At 38.3% G+C, this 17,245-nt stretch overlaps 2 protein-coding genes across 2 annotated transcripts; both read left to right on the top strand.

Annotated features, from left to right (window-relative positions):
• Positions 1–5,638: 5,638 nt before the first annotated feature.
• LOC116175199 (chymotrypsin-1-like) lies at positions 5,639–6,838 on the top strand. Its single transcript, XM_031493334.1, has 3 exons — positions 5,639–5,683; positions 5,732–5,892; positions 5,952–6,838. The coding sequence occupies exons 2-3, from the start codon at positions 5,783–5,785 to the stop codon at positions 6,502–6,504; spliced, it is 663 nt and encodes a 220-aa protein (XP_031349194.1). The 5' UTR covers positions 5,639–5,683; positions 5,732–5,782; the 3' UTR covers positions 6,505–6,838.
• Positions 6,839–12,430: 5,592 nt separating this feature from the next.
• On the top strand, positions 12,431–14,040 carry LOC116174670. The gene is made up of 2 exons (XM_031492615.1): positions 12,431–12,500; positions 12,581–14,040. Exons 1-2 carry the CDS (start codon positions 12,431–12,433, stop codon positions 14,038–14,040), a joined length of 1,530 nt encoding a protein of 509 aa, XP_031348475.1.
• Positions 14,041–17,245: the final 3,205 nt, after the last annotated feature.

The raw sequence follows: 17,245 nt of genomic DNA, 5'->3' as shown, positions 1-17,245 counted from the left end.
TATTGATGTCAAAACTTTAAGAGCGAATATCTCGAAAACGGTTTGTCGGAGGAAAGTACTCTCAAAGTCAAAATGAATCGACTGGATGGAGACTGGACTATTGGTGAAGTCGAAGCAAATATCTTGACAATGAAGTGTCGTAAGAGGGTACTCATAAAAGGCAATCTATTGGTGATGTCAAAGCTTTCAGTGCAAATATCTACAGAATAGTGTCGGAGGAGTTTGAGTGTATGCCAGACGGCCTTTAAATCTTTATGTGTAAAGAGCCTCCTCTCCGTTAATTATTATCTACCAAGAAAGTAAAAATCGACATTTCAATTTACTATATAACATATCAATAACTTTTAAAAAGAAAAGAATTCCTAAATTATTCCAGTAATCGAGTAATGTAAATTAAATTGTAAAGAATTTAAATGAGATAGTCATTTTTTCCGTTTGTTGTAATAGTTACGGGGAATAGTTATTTGTACAACTAGATTTGAAAGTGAGGGCAAAGCCCGAGTTAATCAAGCAAATTCATTGAAAAAAGACACTTTCAACACGTGTTGTACACGAAATTTTTTTGCATAGTGATCCATAATAATCCACAATTGAATAATTTTATTGACATTCGCAATTTACTGTCACTCAAAAGTGGATGCTATTGTTCATAGACAGGACTAAACTCCATGGAAACGCATAGTAAAAATCCTGAAAAAAAGTACAACTTTCCATACGATTTTTCGTTAAAAAAATCCGATAATTTCATTACCTACTATGTAAAAAAACTTATTTTTTGAACTAGTTGATAATTGGAGGTTTCGCAATTTAGGTATCAGATTGTGCTAATAATGTTGTGTAAATAACGTCTTGTAGGTGTTATTTCGGTTTAAACACCAAAAATAATAATGGGACACCCTATACATATAATCAAAATATCAAAAATAATTTATTGATGGTTCCTTTAAGTGAAATGATAAGGAATCATATCGTGACATAATCGTTGTATTTGTATTAAAAAATACTACTCAATACAGTATCTACTTTTTTTCCAGGTCCATATAAAAATATGAAGTTGATGATGGTTTCTCAAAGAAGAAACGTGTGAAAATTTGTGGGCACCATCTTGTAGAGTTTACAAAGTTCATATAAGGATATTTTTTTAATGAAGTTTTCCATTTTTTTGCCGGTGAATTAATTTCTAGGTAAGTATAAGGAAAAAAATTCATGATCATAAAAAATATCAAAAAACTAGAGCTATCTAGTATACTCCGTAAAAAAAATAAGATTCATATAAGGATCTTTTCAATCATGGTCAAAAGTTAATTTCGGTTTTTTCGAATATCTTCGGAACTCATCGGAATTTCCGAATCATTTTACTAAGCCCTAAAATACGCAAGTTTTTTCTAATTAAACCGATTGTGTATCTCTTATGGTTTTCGATTTCCCCATGCTCTTCATTCTTATCTTGGACACACTGTATAAAGGAACAATACATTGAATTGCTGGCAAATGAGATGATTGGTAGGTTTATTCTAAGGTTTATACTAACACATTGTTGTCATTTTCAAGGTAATTAGAATATTCATACACCTGCTGTGAACTATGATGTCTCAACCCATACACCTTAGGTGTACTAAATTTTAGTGTCTTGGAATTTTTTGCATTCTGCTTCTATATGTGCTAATGGTCAGTTCCATTGCCTAAAAAGGAATCAAACGGTCACTTTATTATTTTGCTGAAAAAATGAGGTCACATTGGAGAAACAGGTGGTAGGTAGGGGCCCTTTGCGATAGATTTCGCTATTGGCCTCCTGATTTATCGCCCCGTTTAGTTCGTTCCACTAATGCAAGCATCAATTGTTCTCCGTTCTTTTTCCTAGCCAATCGACGAGCGTTCGCTTCCTAGCGGCAGATAACTTCTTTATTAGGTATGCCTCGAGGTATGCTATGCAAAAGGGCCGTAATCAATTTTGGTGGAACATGTTTCCCATTGCATAAATCTTATTGAAATAGCAGTCAAGATTTGCGCATTGATAAAGTATCTCGAAATGATTTCCATTAAGGGCATCAGAAAGCACAAGCATTTACAGATTAACAAAGCCGTGTATCTTTAGATTCACCTAAAGGCCGAGAAAAAACGATGAGCTCAAATGTATCGAATCCAGGCTGCCTTCTAACTAAGGCAAAGATAAAACGCACGGATTCAATTAAATTCCTCAGAAAGTTCGATAGAACGCATTCGATTGAGTTATCTCTGTTGGCGTTTTACAAAGATAAATTAACTGAAAAGAACTGGGAATGTAAACCATATTTTTTAGCGAACATAATCTAAACGGCAATATCTATATGAATTATGCCATAACATTTAAGCTTAATTTGTAATTGTGTGTGCGAGTATCGCGAACAATTTACAAAAATGACACAATCAATTACCTAAATTGACTTTGGCTGAAAATAAAGGGAATTTATCAGAAACCGTTGGCATCATCCCAAATGTACAGATATCTCTGTACTTTATCTGACATCAGCAAGCAGAGGTTTTAAATGTTTAAGCAGAAGGATAAATAAATGGTCAAACAGGAAAAATAATCACATAACTTCGCCCCCTTAATATGTATATAACCCCAGAAGTTTGTTTATGATTTTATTTTTATAATTCCTCTTTTTTTCATTAAGATCGAGTTGAAAGTTCGACAAGATGAAAATCTGAATATGACGGCAATTGAAAAATTTCGAAGTTGTAAAGGAATAATTTTATGTCAATTCTACAAGTTTTATTAACTTCTTCCTTCTATATCAATTTATTAAATGTAAACTTTAGACATTTCTGCTAAAATGTTATCGATTGATGTATAGAGTCGGGATATTTCAGATTTATTCGCTTTTTATCTTGATGTAAAATTTCTGACGTATTTAGGTCGCTTAAAAATTTTACAACTTGTGGAATATCTCCCTAATGGAAAGTTGTTTGCAAAACTTAACGGTTAAATTGATCATCCGCTACCTAGTTTTTACAACCTTGGCAACTAGATTTGTTAGTTAATGTTAAAAGTAAAACGAATTATCCGAACAGTTAAGTGATTCTTGTTCTTGTTTCGTTCGTTAGTGACATGCGATTTGGATGTGAATATTCTCTCCATGAAGTTTAATAAACTGGATTTTTAAGAGATAAATCAAAGTACTGATAAGGGAACTTTAAAAAAAACTAGAAGATGAATTTGCCAAGTTGAGTTTCTAGGAAGATTGAGTGGGAAAATAGTTGCACGATTAATTATTGTCGCAAGCTAAGTTTATGAGAAAAGAACATAAATCTGAGGAAAAATGTTATAATTGCAAAGGTTGTGGGCATTTCGGTTCAAAATGTCCTAAACCAAAGGTCGACTCGAGTTAGGCACCAATTTATCATGTCAAACAATGTAAAAAAAGCATATTTCTTGGACTGCTTAATAGGCCAGAAGCCTACCAGCTGTTATGTTGATACATGCTGTGGTTCTGTGTTGAGTAAAAAAAAAACTGCACTTTATCTGGGGTTTGTACCGGTTTGGTTACAAATACCGACGGTTTGTTGTGTATATCCTTCTTATACTTTCCTGTTCTCCGCGTCGTGGGTTAAGTAGTTCGCAAAGTAATTACACCTAACTGCACAGTTGAATCCAAAACAACATACTTGTAGTTTATACAAGCCCAATACAAATTTTCAAACTAATGTACAAATAAAATTTTCTAATTCAAAATATACGAATTCAAAGGCATAAGGTCTGGTTGGGTAAGATCTGGGTCGCTAGTAATATTTCTTTGTTTTTTTTAATCTGTATCTTTCTTTCTTTTTCTCTGTCGTTTCTTCTCGTCATTCTCTTAAATGGGTCTTTTTGAATTCCTTCTATCTTAAAAATTTCTCAAGATTCTTCCATATTTCTCCTCCATTACCATCTTCCATTCTTCTTCGAATTGGCATTACTTCTTTTTCTAACGCTGCTCCTAGCTTCCCTTTGCCTTTTTCCTCTAATGTTTAGTAATGTTCAATAAGGTTCTTCATTTCAGGTGAAACCTTGTGGTTTTTGTTCTCCAACTCTGATTTCTTTTGCATGTCAGCTATTTTTCATCTTGCAACTTAAGTTGATCTTTATTTCTCAATTCTTGTTCTAGAAGTTGGTTTCTTCCTGATAGTGTCGCTGAATCTCCTGTGCTATTCAAAAACCGTTCTTCTAAAATTTTTATTCTTTCCCGTTGTTCAACCTGTAGTTCCAAATTTAACTGTTGTGCTTTGTAAAGATCTTGTGCTTTAGCTAAGTTTTCTTCTAATTCTTAGGCTTTCTTCTGCCAAATATTGGATTCTTCAGGTTGCTTCTCCACTCCCTCCACACTTCTTTTAGGGATCAGTTGGCGGTCTATACATATAACTCTCGCCAGGAAAGATTGCCGGTCACAGCACACCTTGTGCCAATTTAAAATCTATGTTTTTTTAAAGATGCGAGCGACTTCCGGAATAGGATCGTGCCAATGTTGAACGAAAAGACTTTTCGTTCAACATTGGCACGATCCTATCCCGGAAGTCGCTCACATCTTCAGAAAAACACAGATTGTAGACCGGGATCAGGTCTTCTGTGACCAACAATTTTTCTTGGTGAGAGGTTTAGCCTTTCTTTACTTGTTCTATGTCTTGAATTAATCTGCTCAAATTTTGTTCTTCTACATTCGTCATGGGTTCCTCAATTTTTGATTCTTCAATTTCACTTATTATTTCTTCGTCTTCTGGTGTTCTATAGCTAACTGATCCTACAAGTACTATCTTAATTTGACTGCCGGCATTTTCCAAAGAGTCTCCTTTGATCCCCGCCAGCACTCCTCTTACGCCAGAGGTCAAAGAAAGGCGACAGTGTACCGCCAATTGGGTTTAACTGCTCTATCTTCTTTATTTCGCTTACTTCTGGTGAGACTGGCGCCCTCGAAACGAGTCTGACCATATCGGTTTAGGGAAAGAAAAGGGAAAATCGGTCTCAACACTTGGTGAAAAATGAGGGGCGGCAACGGCAATTCTTTGTCTGCATTTTACAGAGTGTTTTCCTCCCGCACGCTGTCGGAAATGTCTGATCCAAATGATAGCCTTTTCAGAGTCTCTCGTGAAAGCCCACTCAGCAAGATATCATTCCAGGGCATCGTGCACAGATTTTCGGCTTACCTAGGAATATCAGGGCAATCTAGTCTTCTAAGATAATTATTCCATCTTCCTCGTTTCCCAATTGGGGAACATCTCGGGCGGCCCTTGCCGAGACCGAATGGGCTACTAAGAGGACGGCGCGTTTAGACCGATGCATTTTGCTGGCGTCTTGGGCGTGTGGGTTGACCTTAAAAATGGTGCGGTCAGAACAGCTTAAAGAAGCCTTCGAAGACCCAGAAAGTCCTTGACCTTGAATCACCCGCGCCTTCGTCTCAGTTGAAAACTTGCTTGTCTGCAGTTTATGACCGGTTCGTAAATATATCGACTTGCGGTGGAATTATATAACATTCAGTACCGAAACGTAACGACGTAAAAAAACCTTATCACTGTTTTTGAATTGTATCAAGACCACTTGAGATAGTGTCTCGAGTGTCGGGTACTCACACTAGGTATAAATACAGAAGATTTGCTAATAACGTCAGTATCCCACTATAAACAGAAATGACGGGGTTTTTACTGCTATTTCTTTTAAGTACTGTTTTTGGTAAGTGCTACCGTCTAAACTACAATTGCAACTAACTTGATGATGCAGGTGCCACCATAAATACTGACTGGCGTATCGTTGGGGGCCAAACGGAAGCGGATGGTGCTTTTCCTTACCAAGTTTCTATACGTATTGATGGAAAACATGGTTGGTGGAGGATCCATAATTGATGCCACCACTATTCTCACTGCAGGTCACTGCCTGCGTGGGTAAGCAATTAAGGCATAAGGAAAAATGAACTTGAACGACCTTCTTCTCTGTATTGCAGGTTTGATGAACTGCCTATGCATATCACCGTAGGATCCAATACCCTGGACCAAGGAGGCGATTCGTATGAGGTATCTGAGCGCCGACCTCATGAACTGTTTGACTTGTGGACGACAGGAGTCAAGTACGATATTGGAATAGCGAAGTTAAAGACTCCAATCGTATTCAATGAAAAGGTTAAACCCGTAAAATTCCTATCAGAAACCTATGTAGGCACCTCTGTCGGCTGTGTTTTGTCTGGGTGGGGAATGACGAAATACCCCGGAGAACCAGCCAATGAGTTGCACTATTTGGATTTGGTAAACTTTTCTCTTGAAAAATGCAGCGAGATGTGGAAAGATAAGTATCTTATGCCAATTGACGATTCACAAATTTGCACTTTTGCAATGGTTGGTCAAGGAGGATGCCAATTCGATTCCGGCGGTCCATTAGTTTCTGGAGGCGGAATCCAAATTGGTATTGTGTCAATGGGAGATCCATGCGCCACAGGCATGCCTGATGTCTTCACTAGGGTTTCCCACTACAGAGACTGGATCGAAAAGAACAGACAATAATTTATTCCCTGTCAATGTATTTAGTCCAATAAGAATAGATCAAAAAATGGCAAATAGGGGAACTAAATCATGTATTACTAATTCCTTCGGAAATGTGTAGCAGGAGGTTCTCTGATCAACATATAATAAAGTCCCCCCGACTACCAGGTGTGCTAGAGGGGCGAGGGGGGGAGACCGAGGTTTTGATGGTCACATTTTATCGCTTTTTCCTTACAAATCGAAAACGGTGTGTCCTAGAAAAAAATTCTTTATGTTGATTAGGGAAACGTCCCTTACACAATTCCGAAGGAACTGGTAATACATGAATTAGTTCCTTTATTTTTCCTATTCTGACTGGGCTAATTATCAGATTACAGAGAATAAAGGGCATTGATTACTAATTCTTTTTTCTTTAGTTTTTCTTAAACGAACCCTCACAGGAAACTGAAATTCACTTTACAAATTTTTTTACCGCTTTTTCCCACAAATCTGCAAAGATAATCTCTGTATCCTCAATATTTAAAGAAGTCAGGTACCTAATTAGTCACTAAATATGATATAATTCAGAAGGAAGAGACAGAACCGTCTTGATCCTTGATGACAATTTGGGCGAAATATTTGTTTTTTTTTTACCACAAATAGCTATTGTGGTGCTAACGTTTAGTGTATCCTTAATCCTTAACGTCGTGACGTAGGTATCTAGGGAATGCAATACCGGGCTCGCGGGATCCCGAAATACCGGGATCCCGCAGCATTTTTAAATAAATGGAGCGAGATTGAGCAATTTGTCGACCAAGGGGACGACTCTGTTTACTTTGTTAGTGAAACGCATAACGGAGAAGTTATATTTAAAATAATTGTTAAACTTTTTTCACTTATATTATAATTGCACAAGAGGTTTGTATTTTACCGAGTAAATTTGGGTTGTCTAGGTAATGATATTCTGTTGCCTAGCAATTAGAGGAGAAATATATATATATATATATAGTCCAGTAACCCTATTTATAATTCGGAAACGAGAGTACTGACGGACCGACAGATAAACATCATCGATATTTTGTTTGATTCGGATTCCCGGTGCTTCAAAACGTGTATTTCCGTCAAAAAAGTGCAGGGTCATTTTTTACCCCGATGATGCAATAACTCCAGGAATAACTCCCTTACTAATGTACGGGTTGGTAAAAACCATTTTTAGCGCATTTTTTAAGAATTAAAAAAAATGTGCTATTATTTGCGTAGGGGGAGTAAACACATGTTCTACCCTTCATGGTATTCTAATGAAAGGTCTCATCGAAATAAATTGGTTTGTACAAACTCTAACTTTCCCGTGCGACTCTCTTTCGAGATCAGTGAACGATGGGGCTTGAGGGGGGGGGGGGACTAGTCTTATCATTTATGGTACTCTAATGAAAAGGTCTCAACGAAAGGTATTAATTTCTACCAACCATATCCCTCCTCCTCGACCTCTTATCGTGATCGAGTATATTCCCTTATACCTCAAGAACGGATTGTCGGAAGGGGGCACTCACAAAGGGCAATTGAGACGTCCGCAAGGAATATATCCATTGGTGATGTCAAATCAAAAGCTATTTCTCTTAAAAAAATGCGCTTTATCTGCACAAGACTTGTGCACAATTTATACTTGTTTGAATCTCATGTGAAATAATTTCAAATGGAAAAACTTTTCATGTCTATATCTCAATAGGTTTGAGCGTCAGAACTTTATTATTATAATTTCGCGAAGAACATTAATTCAAGAACATGATGTGTTTCAGCTAATCACATTATCAAAAATAAAGCATTTTTTATCAGTATGCGTGCGTAACTTTGCCCATTAAGCGACTTTGCATCTCGTACGAGATCCCCATGGTGACAATGAAAAAAAAAATGCAGAGTAAATCACAATGATGACATTGATAAACGCTTGACTTTTTGAAATTGCCGTCTCCACAAGAAAAGCATCGGCACCCACTTTTACTTGCTTGGCTTCTACTCCGGGCCTTTGGAATTCATCCTTGATGGATGAATGAATTCTTATGGAATTTGTCTTGGCGTGCTTCTCGAATAGTATTATCACTGATAATTATCGGTGGAGGGTGGCGACGATATCATTCAGAACTTTTAGTGCTTTTCAGGGCTGCATTGGCAGGGTTCCCATCCAAAACTACGGATACATTGGAACCAAACTAGTTAATAACAAAGGAGAAATGCTTGGTTGGAATTGTTGAGATGCCACATAACTTTGTGCGGCAGATAACCACCTTCTACGTAATTGGTTCCACGCAATGTGGTTACTGATGACGGGCTCAAAGGCCGCATAAAAAATTGCCAAGTCTTTATATTTGATTTGGCAGTTCCAAACGTCGCTCCAACAATGTGCTTGACTTCTTCTGACCCCAGCTGATGTGCTACGTGACAGTTGACATCTGGACAACCGACCACTCCACCTTTTCATTGGATAAAAAAGGAGGGTGAACCCTGAACCAGCTTTAAAATTTTTCTGTATCAGCATTGTCTCCATCTACTCGACCCGGTCTCATGTCCGCGTGCTGATCAGAGGTAATGCATGTACTACGACTGGAGCGTTCAACTTTAGTACAAATATTGAGCACGTAAACCATCTCTTCAGAGAAAAAGTGCACGTACGTACGTGAAAAAATGGTAACATCATAATGACACATTTCAGATGAAGCTCCCAAAAACCCATACGTTCCGCCCCGATGTACTTCATTATAAGAGTGGTCATACGATAATATTGTACCCAGAACTTGGGACCCTGTATCTTGGGAGCTATTAGAACTAGAAAATTGGATTAGGGCTCAAACTGTCAGGAATTTTGTTTACTTTAAAAAAGTAACAGTGATCTTTTGCCTAAGAGCGTTGTTTGTACCAGGCTGGGACGTTTCTCCATAAGAGTCCATGTTAAATTGTACGATTTGCCAATTGATGTATCTTTTTATTTTATTTTTATTTATTGTCTCTCTTGTTCTGGGGCTTCGACAGGCTGACGCCCAATTGCAGGGTGATCCGCATAATGCTTTTTAGAGGTGCCCCTGCAGGATGTCTTAAGTTGTTTTCTACTACCTTACGAATTAGGAAAACTGCAAGAAAACCTAATTCGGAGTAGCCACAGATGAAAAATTCCTACCTCAGCCCGGGTTCGAACACCCGACTTCCGGTTTTGTAGCCCAACGCTCCACCATCTTGAAAACTGATCCTATGACAGTATCGTCTGACTTCAAACCCTCTTTTACAAGGGTCTGAAAACAACACTTCTATTTTAGATCCAAAATGCAAAGACAAGTGAAAAATGTTAAGGGATAATTTCAAAAAGACGCACAAGACGAGCAGCGAGGACACGGTCAAAAATATTTGATCTCGTAAATATGGGAAGGAATTGTTTTCTTTTCTTGCCCATACCTATATCAGGAGGACGTAAATTTCGAACCTAGAAAGAACTGCTGATTAGAGTGATTATGACGGAGATGACCAACTTCATCAAAGGAATCCTCTCCACCTACCAACATTAACGGATATTAAACGGAAATCACAAATGAATTACAATAGAATACTTTTTAATTATGTTGTAGTTAAACATGGAATGTACCTCAGCGCCATATGGCTGTGTTGAGTGTACGTTTTCAATATAATTAATAACTAAAAAAGAGATCTTTCAGAGGACAGCTGCTCCTTCTTAAAATTTCACAAATATAAAGAATATAAAAAATATGTTTTTGGAGTTATCATAACAAACCAAAACAAAAATCATAACAAAATGAATATAGATAAAACATAAAAAGAAACAAAGTGGCGCGTTCCAACTCAAAAAAATCTTGCCCCACAATATTCGGGTGGAATGTGAACAACCAATCATTTAACTTCGGAAAAAATTATTTTGCCCTTTTCACTGCTAATTTCCAATGGAAGTTTATTGAAGAATGTTACGGAGGTATAGGAACAAAATCGTTTAAACGCTTCAGATGAAGGTTTTGGAATTACTACACGATTTAAATGTCTTAACCTAGCTGAATACACCAGAGTGCGAAACTGATTGGACACCCCTTAAATAAAAAATACGTCAAACTTTGAAGATGTAGAGATGTCTAAATTGAAGTACTTTCAGAATTTTAAAGAATGGATACGAATGATCACCCCTCCTAACGGGAAAAATCTGTCAATACTTTTTTGCGCTACACAATAGGATGGACTGTAGTATAGGCCCCACCCCAACAGGACAACCCGTACTGTATCTTACTTTCTACAATCGCAAAATAAATTGTTCGCAAGACAGCCAGTGGACAAACATATTTTAATAAATAAAATTTCCTCAAAACCATATTTATATATTTTTTTACCCCAGTTATATGGTTCTTCCAATTGCAGTTTTCATCCAGCTGTATACCCAGATACTTTATATTACAAACCTGCTCAACCACAATACAATTAAGACAAAAATTTGAATTTTTTTCTTCCTTTAAACAGTTTCCACATTTAAAATACGATTGTTAATTCTGTTCTCTATAAGACCAATGAAAAATTAACCAACTTGTGTTTTTTCACATAAAGCTAATTTGTTAACTGTAAACCATATCTTTAAATCATTTAGATCTTTTTGCATTGTATTTTCCAAGCCACAAGACGTACTTGCTGGATAACAGAAAGCCGTGTCGTCGGCAAAACAAGTTACGGAACCGTTAAAATTACCCGAACACAATTTGTTTATGTATATATAATAAAAATAATCTGCCCATGGATGGAGCCTTGTGGAACTCCACAGGTAACGGGTAATAAAGAACTTGTAACTTGATCTACACGTACACACTGGTTTCTATCCAACAAGTAACTCTTAAGGCTCCTCTGTAGTCAATCCGCCATATTGGAAAAATAGTCAAACTTTCTTATGAAATGCTGCTTTTGTAGTTGAAGTCTAACAAACTCTCGATAGTGGATATTCTTTGCAATGATGAAAAGAACGTCGGTACTTAAAAAAATTGAAATATCGGTCTTAGTTTTTTAGGAAGATCGATGAATAGAAAAATCGTTTTTTGTAGATAACAGCCATTGTAATGGGGGTAGAAAAACGTACAGCACCAATTTGGAAATCCGACAGTATTTCTTACGGCGCGGCGGTACTTATTGATATTATTTCCATCTATTATGATATGGCATATATTTTAAAAAATATGTTTCGCGATCTTCAGAAAAAAATCAAAACGCTAACGAAGGATAGGCAACTCAAATTGGACTTATAACGCCTGAGGCGACAACTCATTACTTGAAAGGGAAAACAAAAGAAACTACCTGGCATTACCCTACACATTGTTACGCCGTTCCTAATGATATGGATTAGATAAATTACTATTTATTATTTATTTATTTGAATGCACTTGATTTGTAAATCATAATGTCACATATTCCCAAGACGAAAAATGGATATCCTATTATAGGTACATTGGAAATAATTTTTTATTTCTAAAACCTTTTGCATCCCAACAGGATGCTTCAAGAAATAAAAAAAAAACCTATAATGAAGCTGTAATAATATTTCCCTTTGACGGGGCGGGGGGTACGTACAATACTAGGTACTTCACATATTATACCATGAATATAATATAATATAATATAATATAATATAATATAATATAATATAATACCCCTGTGGGTTCGGGGAAGAGAATTGACCCACGGTAATCCCTGCCTGTCGTAAAAGGCGACTAAAAGGGACCAAAGTCCAGGGACCCTTACCCATAAAATCCTGACCCATACTCTACCTATTGTAAAACCGTCCCGACCCATCCCAGCAATCCCGTCTCTCCACGGAAACCCAAAGTGTTACGTCGTACCGTGCTGATGGGTGAATGGCAGCACGTTAGTCTGTCCCTAACGGTGGTCGAGTCCCAACTTGTAATGGGGGTGTTGTTCCTGCCACAAAGGAACATAGAAAACAATGGATAGTACAACTAAAGTGGAAAACACACCCCAGGCGGGTATGAGCTTTGACTCTGAGTCCCGCCCCGGTACGCCGGGCTGCCCCATGGATTTAGGGGGAGGGGGGGCACCTGTCCATTTGCCCCTGCTGACTCCGACAATGGATCAGCAGAAGCTGTAAACATCCTTCTCTTCGGAGAAACAGGGAGAAGATCGCCCATTGATGTACAGCCGACTCCGCAAGGCGTAAGTCCTTTTATGAGGAGTGCCAAAACTCAGAGATCTCCCATGCGGTCGAGACCTGAGGAATTAATAACTAACCAAATAAACAGAACAGAAAAACAAACAGAAAAAGAAATACACTTAGATCGAGACAGACAGACAGCCAACGAAGTAATAATAGACGATGAAGAACAACAAAACGCAAAAAAGAAAAGAAAACGCAGCAGAAAACACAGCCCAAACGAGAAACTTAAAGAAACCCACGAGACACAGCTCGTTGAACAGAACTATACATTAAAACTGAAACACACCAAACTCGAAACGCTGAGCCCTTTTCAGATGCAGCGAGAGATATTCCAATGTGTGGGGGAAGCAGTAGAAATAAAAAAAATAGCGCAAGATACCCTAAATATTAAACTAAAAAACCTGAATCAATTATACAAATTACAACAGCTTGCTACAATATGTAAAGAAGAGGCAGAGGTCAAACCAAACGATCGATTAAATAAGTCAATAGGAATCATTAGGAGTAACGACCTACTAGCGTGCAGTAATGAAGAGCTGCTAACAGAATTAAAAGACCAAGGAGTGAGCGAGGTAATGAGAATACTGAAAAAGGAAGGGAGCGAACTGAAACCGACTGCATCAATTAGAATAACGTTCAATAGTAGTCAGCTACCAAAAGTAATATACGCAGCGTATCTCCGAATTGAGGTAAAACAATGTATACCGCTTCCCATTCGCTGCCTTAACTGTCTAAAATTTGGACACCCGCAAAAATATTGCACAGCCAAGCAAATGTGTGACTGTGGGAAAGAGCGACACGAGGCAGGAACCAACTGCGACACACCGCCTAAGTGTATAAACTGCAACGAGCCCCACCGCACCAGGTCGTCTGAATGCGATGCCTGGCGAACGGAAAAGGAAATAATCAAATACAAAACAATACACAAGACATCGTATTGGCAAGCGAGGCAAACAGTGACCAGTAAGTCATATGTGAGACAGTCAACATCATATGCGGGAGCGGTAATTCGTAAGACGACACCATTACCTCCGTCTAGGGAGCAAGTAAGACACAACGATTTACTACACAAAGAAACAAAAAAACCTTACGAATTATCGAGAATCACCAAAGCGGATAGGTCCGAGTCAATGTCATCAATAATCTCGATAGAAAGTCCGAGTGTTAGCCTTGGGCAGCAAGGGCCACCTATAAAACACTGGAATGACAATAGTTGTGGGCAAGAAACAGAGGATACTGACTCTGCCGATACCGAAGCATCGCAATCACAACCAAAAAAACCAAAGAACCCAAGAGGGTGGCCACGAGGCAAACCAAGAATAAACCAAAGAAAAGATCCGGAAGTGACAACCTACGTCAAAAGGAAAAAAAAAGATACTTAAACTGAGTTAAACCTAGCTGTTATAATTGCAAACGTGATATTTAACTGTGATATTATATGTTAGGATTAAAACCTGTGATACTTAAGTTGTAAAAGTCCCGTATACATACATAATATATTTCTTGTTTGTTCTAGTCCGATATATTTTTTTAGTGATAAACAATCAATCAGATTGTCAGACACATAATTAATTTTAACTAAGTTATGTACGAAAAGATAATTCAATGGAACGCACGAGGGATTAGGACAAAATACGATGAGGTATTCCCTGGCAGAGCAAATAGAACCGGTGATTATTTCAATCCAAGAAAGCAAGCTTAACGCGAATGAAGTGTTTCGAATGACAAATTACGAGGTGCACAGGAAAGATGTTCGAGTGGGCCCTGGTGAGAGAAGCCGAGGAGGTGTAATGAACCTCGTGAGGAAGGGAACAATGATGAAACAAATTCAGCTAAATACGTCGCTCCAAGCCGTCGCTACCGAAATAAATATTGGAAAAAAGTTCACCGTTTTAAATCTATACTTACCTAACTCATCATGGCCTGAGAACGATGTAACGAACCTGGTGTCGCAAGTGTCACAACCCCTTATTCTGGTTGGGGATTTTAACTGTCATAATACGGTCTGGGGATCGTCACAAACAACTCCAAAAGGAAGCCTAATGGAAACAATTATCTATGAAAACTCTTTAATCATACTAAATAATGGACAACCGACTTACCTTAACGAAGCAAGTGGTAGATTTAGTGCAATAGACTTATCACTAGCTTCCCCAGCCTTGGCACCACTGGTCCAATGGACAGTTCTAGAGGATGCTCATCATAGCGATCATTTCCCTATTCTAATGCAGTTAAACATTAAAAAATTCGACAGCAAGAGAGTATGGAAGTATAATACCAAAAAGGCAGATTGGGCAAAATTTGAAGAATGTGTACAAACACCCAACGTGCTGCAAACCTCAATTGAGAACGCAGCCGAGAACGTGAGGATGCAAATAATGACAGCTGCATCTAAAGCTATACCGAGGTCAGGAGGGAAAACGAAGCGGCCCCCGGTGCCCTGGTGGAATGCTGAAATTAAGAACCTTAATAAAACAAAAAAACAATTGCTGAATATATTTAAAAGGCACCGTACGAGTGAAAACTGGGTGAAATTTAAGATCGCACGGGCAAGAGAAAGGAGTGCAAAAAGGAAGGCACAGAGAGAATCATGGCAGGAATATACATCTACACTGACCCACTTCAGCTCTCAAAGAGAAATGTGGAAGAAAGTGGGGTGTATCATCGGATCTACCAGACCACAAAGGGAACACACCCTATTAATAAATGGAACAGCCGTGAAAGAACCAGAACGCATAGCCAAATACCTAGTAGAATTCTTTCGGGAGATATCCAGCGATACACAGTACAGTGAAGAGTTTAAATCTCAAAAACAAATCAGAGAATCTGTACCCCTAAACTTCCAAAGCAGCAATCAAGAATCCTATAACAGACCCTTTGATATGACCGAAATGGAAAGTGCGCTTGAACGGTCCAAAGATACGGCCCTAGGGCACGACGAAATATCCTTCAGCATGCTGAAGCATCTGCCCCCTGAAGCCAAAAATGCACTGCTGCAGTTATATAATAACATATGGAAGGGCAACACTTATCCAGAGTCGTGGAAACTTGCAACAATTATACCGCTGGCAAAGGAGAATAAGAACAATTCACAACCGGAAAATTTTCGCCCAATTTCCCTCACATCATGCTTGTCCAAGATTATGGAGAGAATGGTTAATAATCGATTAGTGAGTATGCTGGAGAAGGATGGTCGAATAAGTAAATATCAAGCCGGGTTCAGGAAGGGACACTCGACAGTGGACCAACTCCTTTATTTAGATTACATTGTCAAGGGGGCTTTCACTAATACTGAACACGCCACTGCGGTATTTTTTGATATTAAAAAAGCGTACGACACAGTATGGAAATACGGAGTTCTAGAAACACTGCATAGGTGGGAGTTCCGGGGTCACTTGCCAATATTTATCGAAAATTTTCTAAAAGATAGAAGAATACAAGTTAGGATGGGTGAACATTTATCGCAGATCGTTACGCAAGAGAACGGGATACCTCAGGGCTCGGTGCTCAGTGTTACCTTGTTTGCTATAGCAATAAACAACATAGCAGACGCAATCTCCATAGATACAAAGGCCTTATTGTATGTCGACGACTTGTGTATAGTAAGAACTGGCCATAATGTTAACAGCATGTATGAGGCACTGCAGATGGATATAAATATATTAAGTGAAGAGGCTACGAAGCGAGGGTTCGCTTTCTCCACAAACAAAACAAAGGCAATGCACTTCTGCCGTCTCAGGAAGACCCACCAACTTCCACCCCTATATCTACAGGGTGACAAATTACCCACAACTGAAAATTTAAAATTTGTAGGGTTAATCTGGACACAAAGCTTACCTGGAAACATCACATTGAAGCAATATCATCAAAATGCAAACTTACTCTAAACAGGATTAGGGTGCTCAGTGGACATACCTGGGGAGCGGACAAGGAAACGCTCACAAAGGTAGTCAACGCCTTCATTAGGAGTAAGTTGGAATATGGGTCGGTGGTATACACATCGGCGGCCAGATCGCAACTTAAAAGTATAGAAGGGGTGTGGAACAAAGCCATGCTATTAATAACGGGGGCATACCGCACATCACCAATAGACAACCTCAATGTCGAAAATAATTCGTTACCCATTTACTTGAGATTCAAGCAGCAACACCTTAGGTATGCGGTAAAGTTACTTGCACAACCATCCCATTTCTTATTTGAAGTTATCAAAAACCCCATACTACACCCCAGATACGAATGGCAACAGACCAGAACTATACCGGCAATTGTGAAATTGAATAAAGAAATACGCGATTATGGAAAATTAGATAGAAACCTGTGGGAAGAAGAAACACCGGAATTTGATAGGAAAAAGGTCACCGATTTTCTTTTAAAAGAAATAAACAAGGATTTCGTTGTAAAATGGCAGGAAGTATGGTCGACAAAGGAAACACACCTTAGAGTAATCCACCCACAGTTAGAGGGGAAGAGGTGTACCAAATGGCAAATTAAAAGAAAAGATCAGATTGCAATAACAAGACTGAGAATTGGACATACTAGATTAACCCATAGTCACCTCCTATTGGGTAAGAGAAATAAAAAATGTGC

This window comes from Photinus pyralis, unplaced genomic scaffold, assembly GCF_008802855.1.
Source record: "Photinus pyralis isolate 1611_PpyrPB1 unplaced genomic scaffold, Ppyr1.3 Ppyr1.4_LG6, whole genome shotgun sequence".
In the NCBI taxonomy this organism is placed as follows: domain Eukaryota; kingdom Metazoa; phylum Arthropoda; class Insecta; order Coleoptera; family Lampyridae; genus Photinus; species Photinus pyralis.
Note: the sequence above shows the minus strand (reverse complement) of the source record. Positions and strands in the feature narration are given on the sequence as shown.

What these genes read in the sequence shown, in the direction of transcription:
- LOC116175199 (XM_031493334.1), top strand. Translation starts at nt 5,783, where the DNA reads ATGGTGCTTTTCCTTACCAAGTTTCTATACGTATTGATGGAAAACATG. An exon ending in GCAGGTCACTGCCTGCGTGG is followed by an intron (nt 5,893 to 5,951) that starts GTAAGCAATTAA and finishes TCTGTATTGCAG; the next exon opens with GTTTGATGAACTGCCTATGC.
- LOC116174670 (XM_031492615.1), top strand. Translation starts at nt 12,431, where the DNA reads ATGGATAGTACAACTAAAGTGGAAAACACACCCCAGGCGGGTATGAGC. An exon ending in TGACTCTGAGTCCCGCCCCG is followed by an intron (nt 12,501 to 12,580) that starts GTACGCCGGGCT and finishes ACAATGGATCAG; the next exon opens with CAGAAGCTGTAAACATCCTT.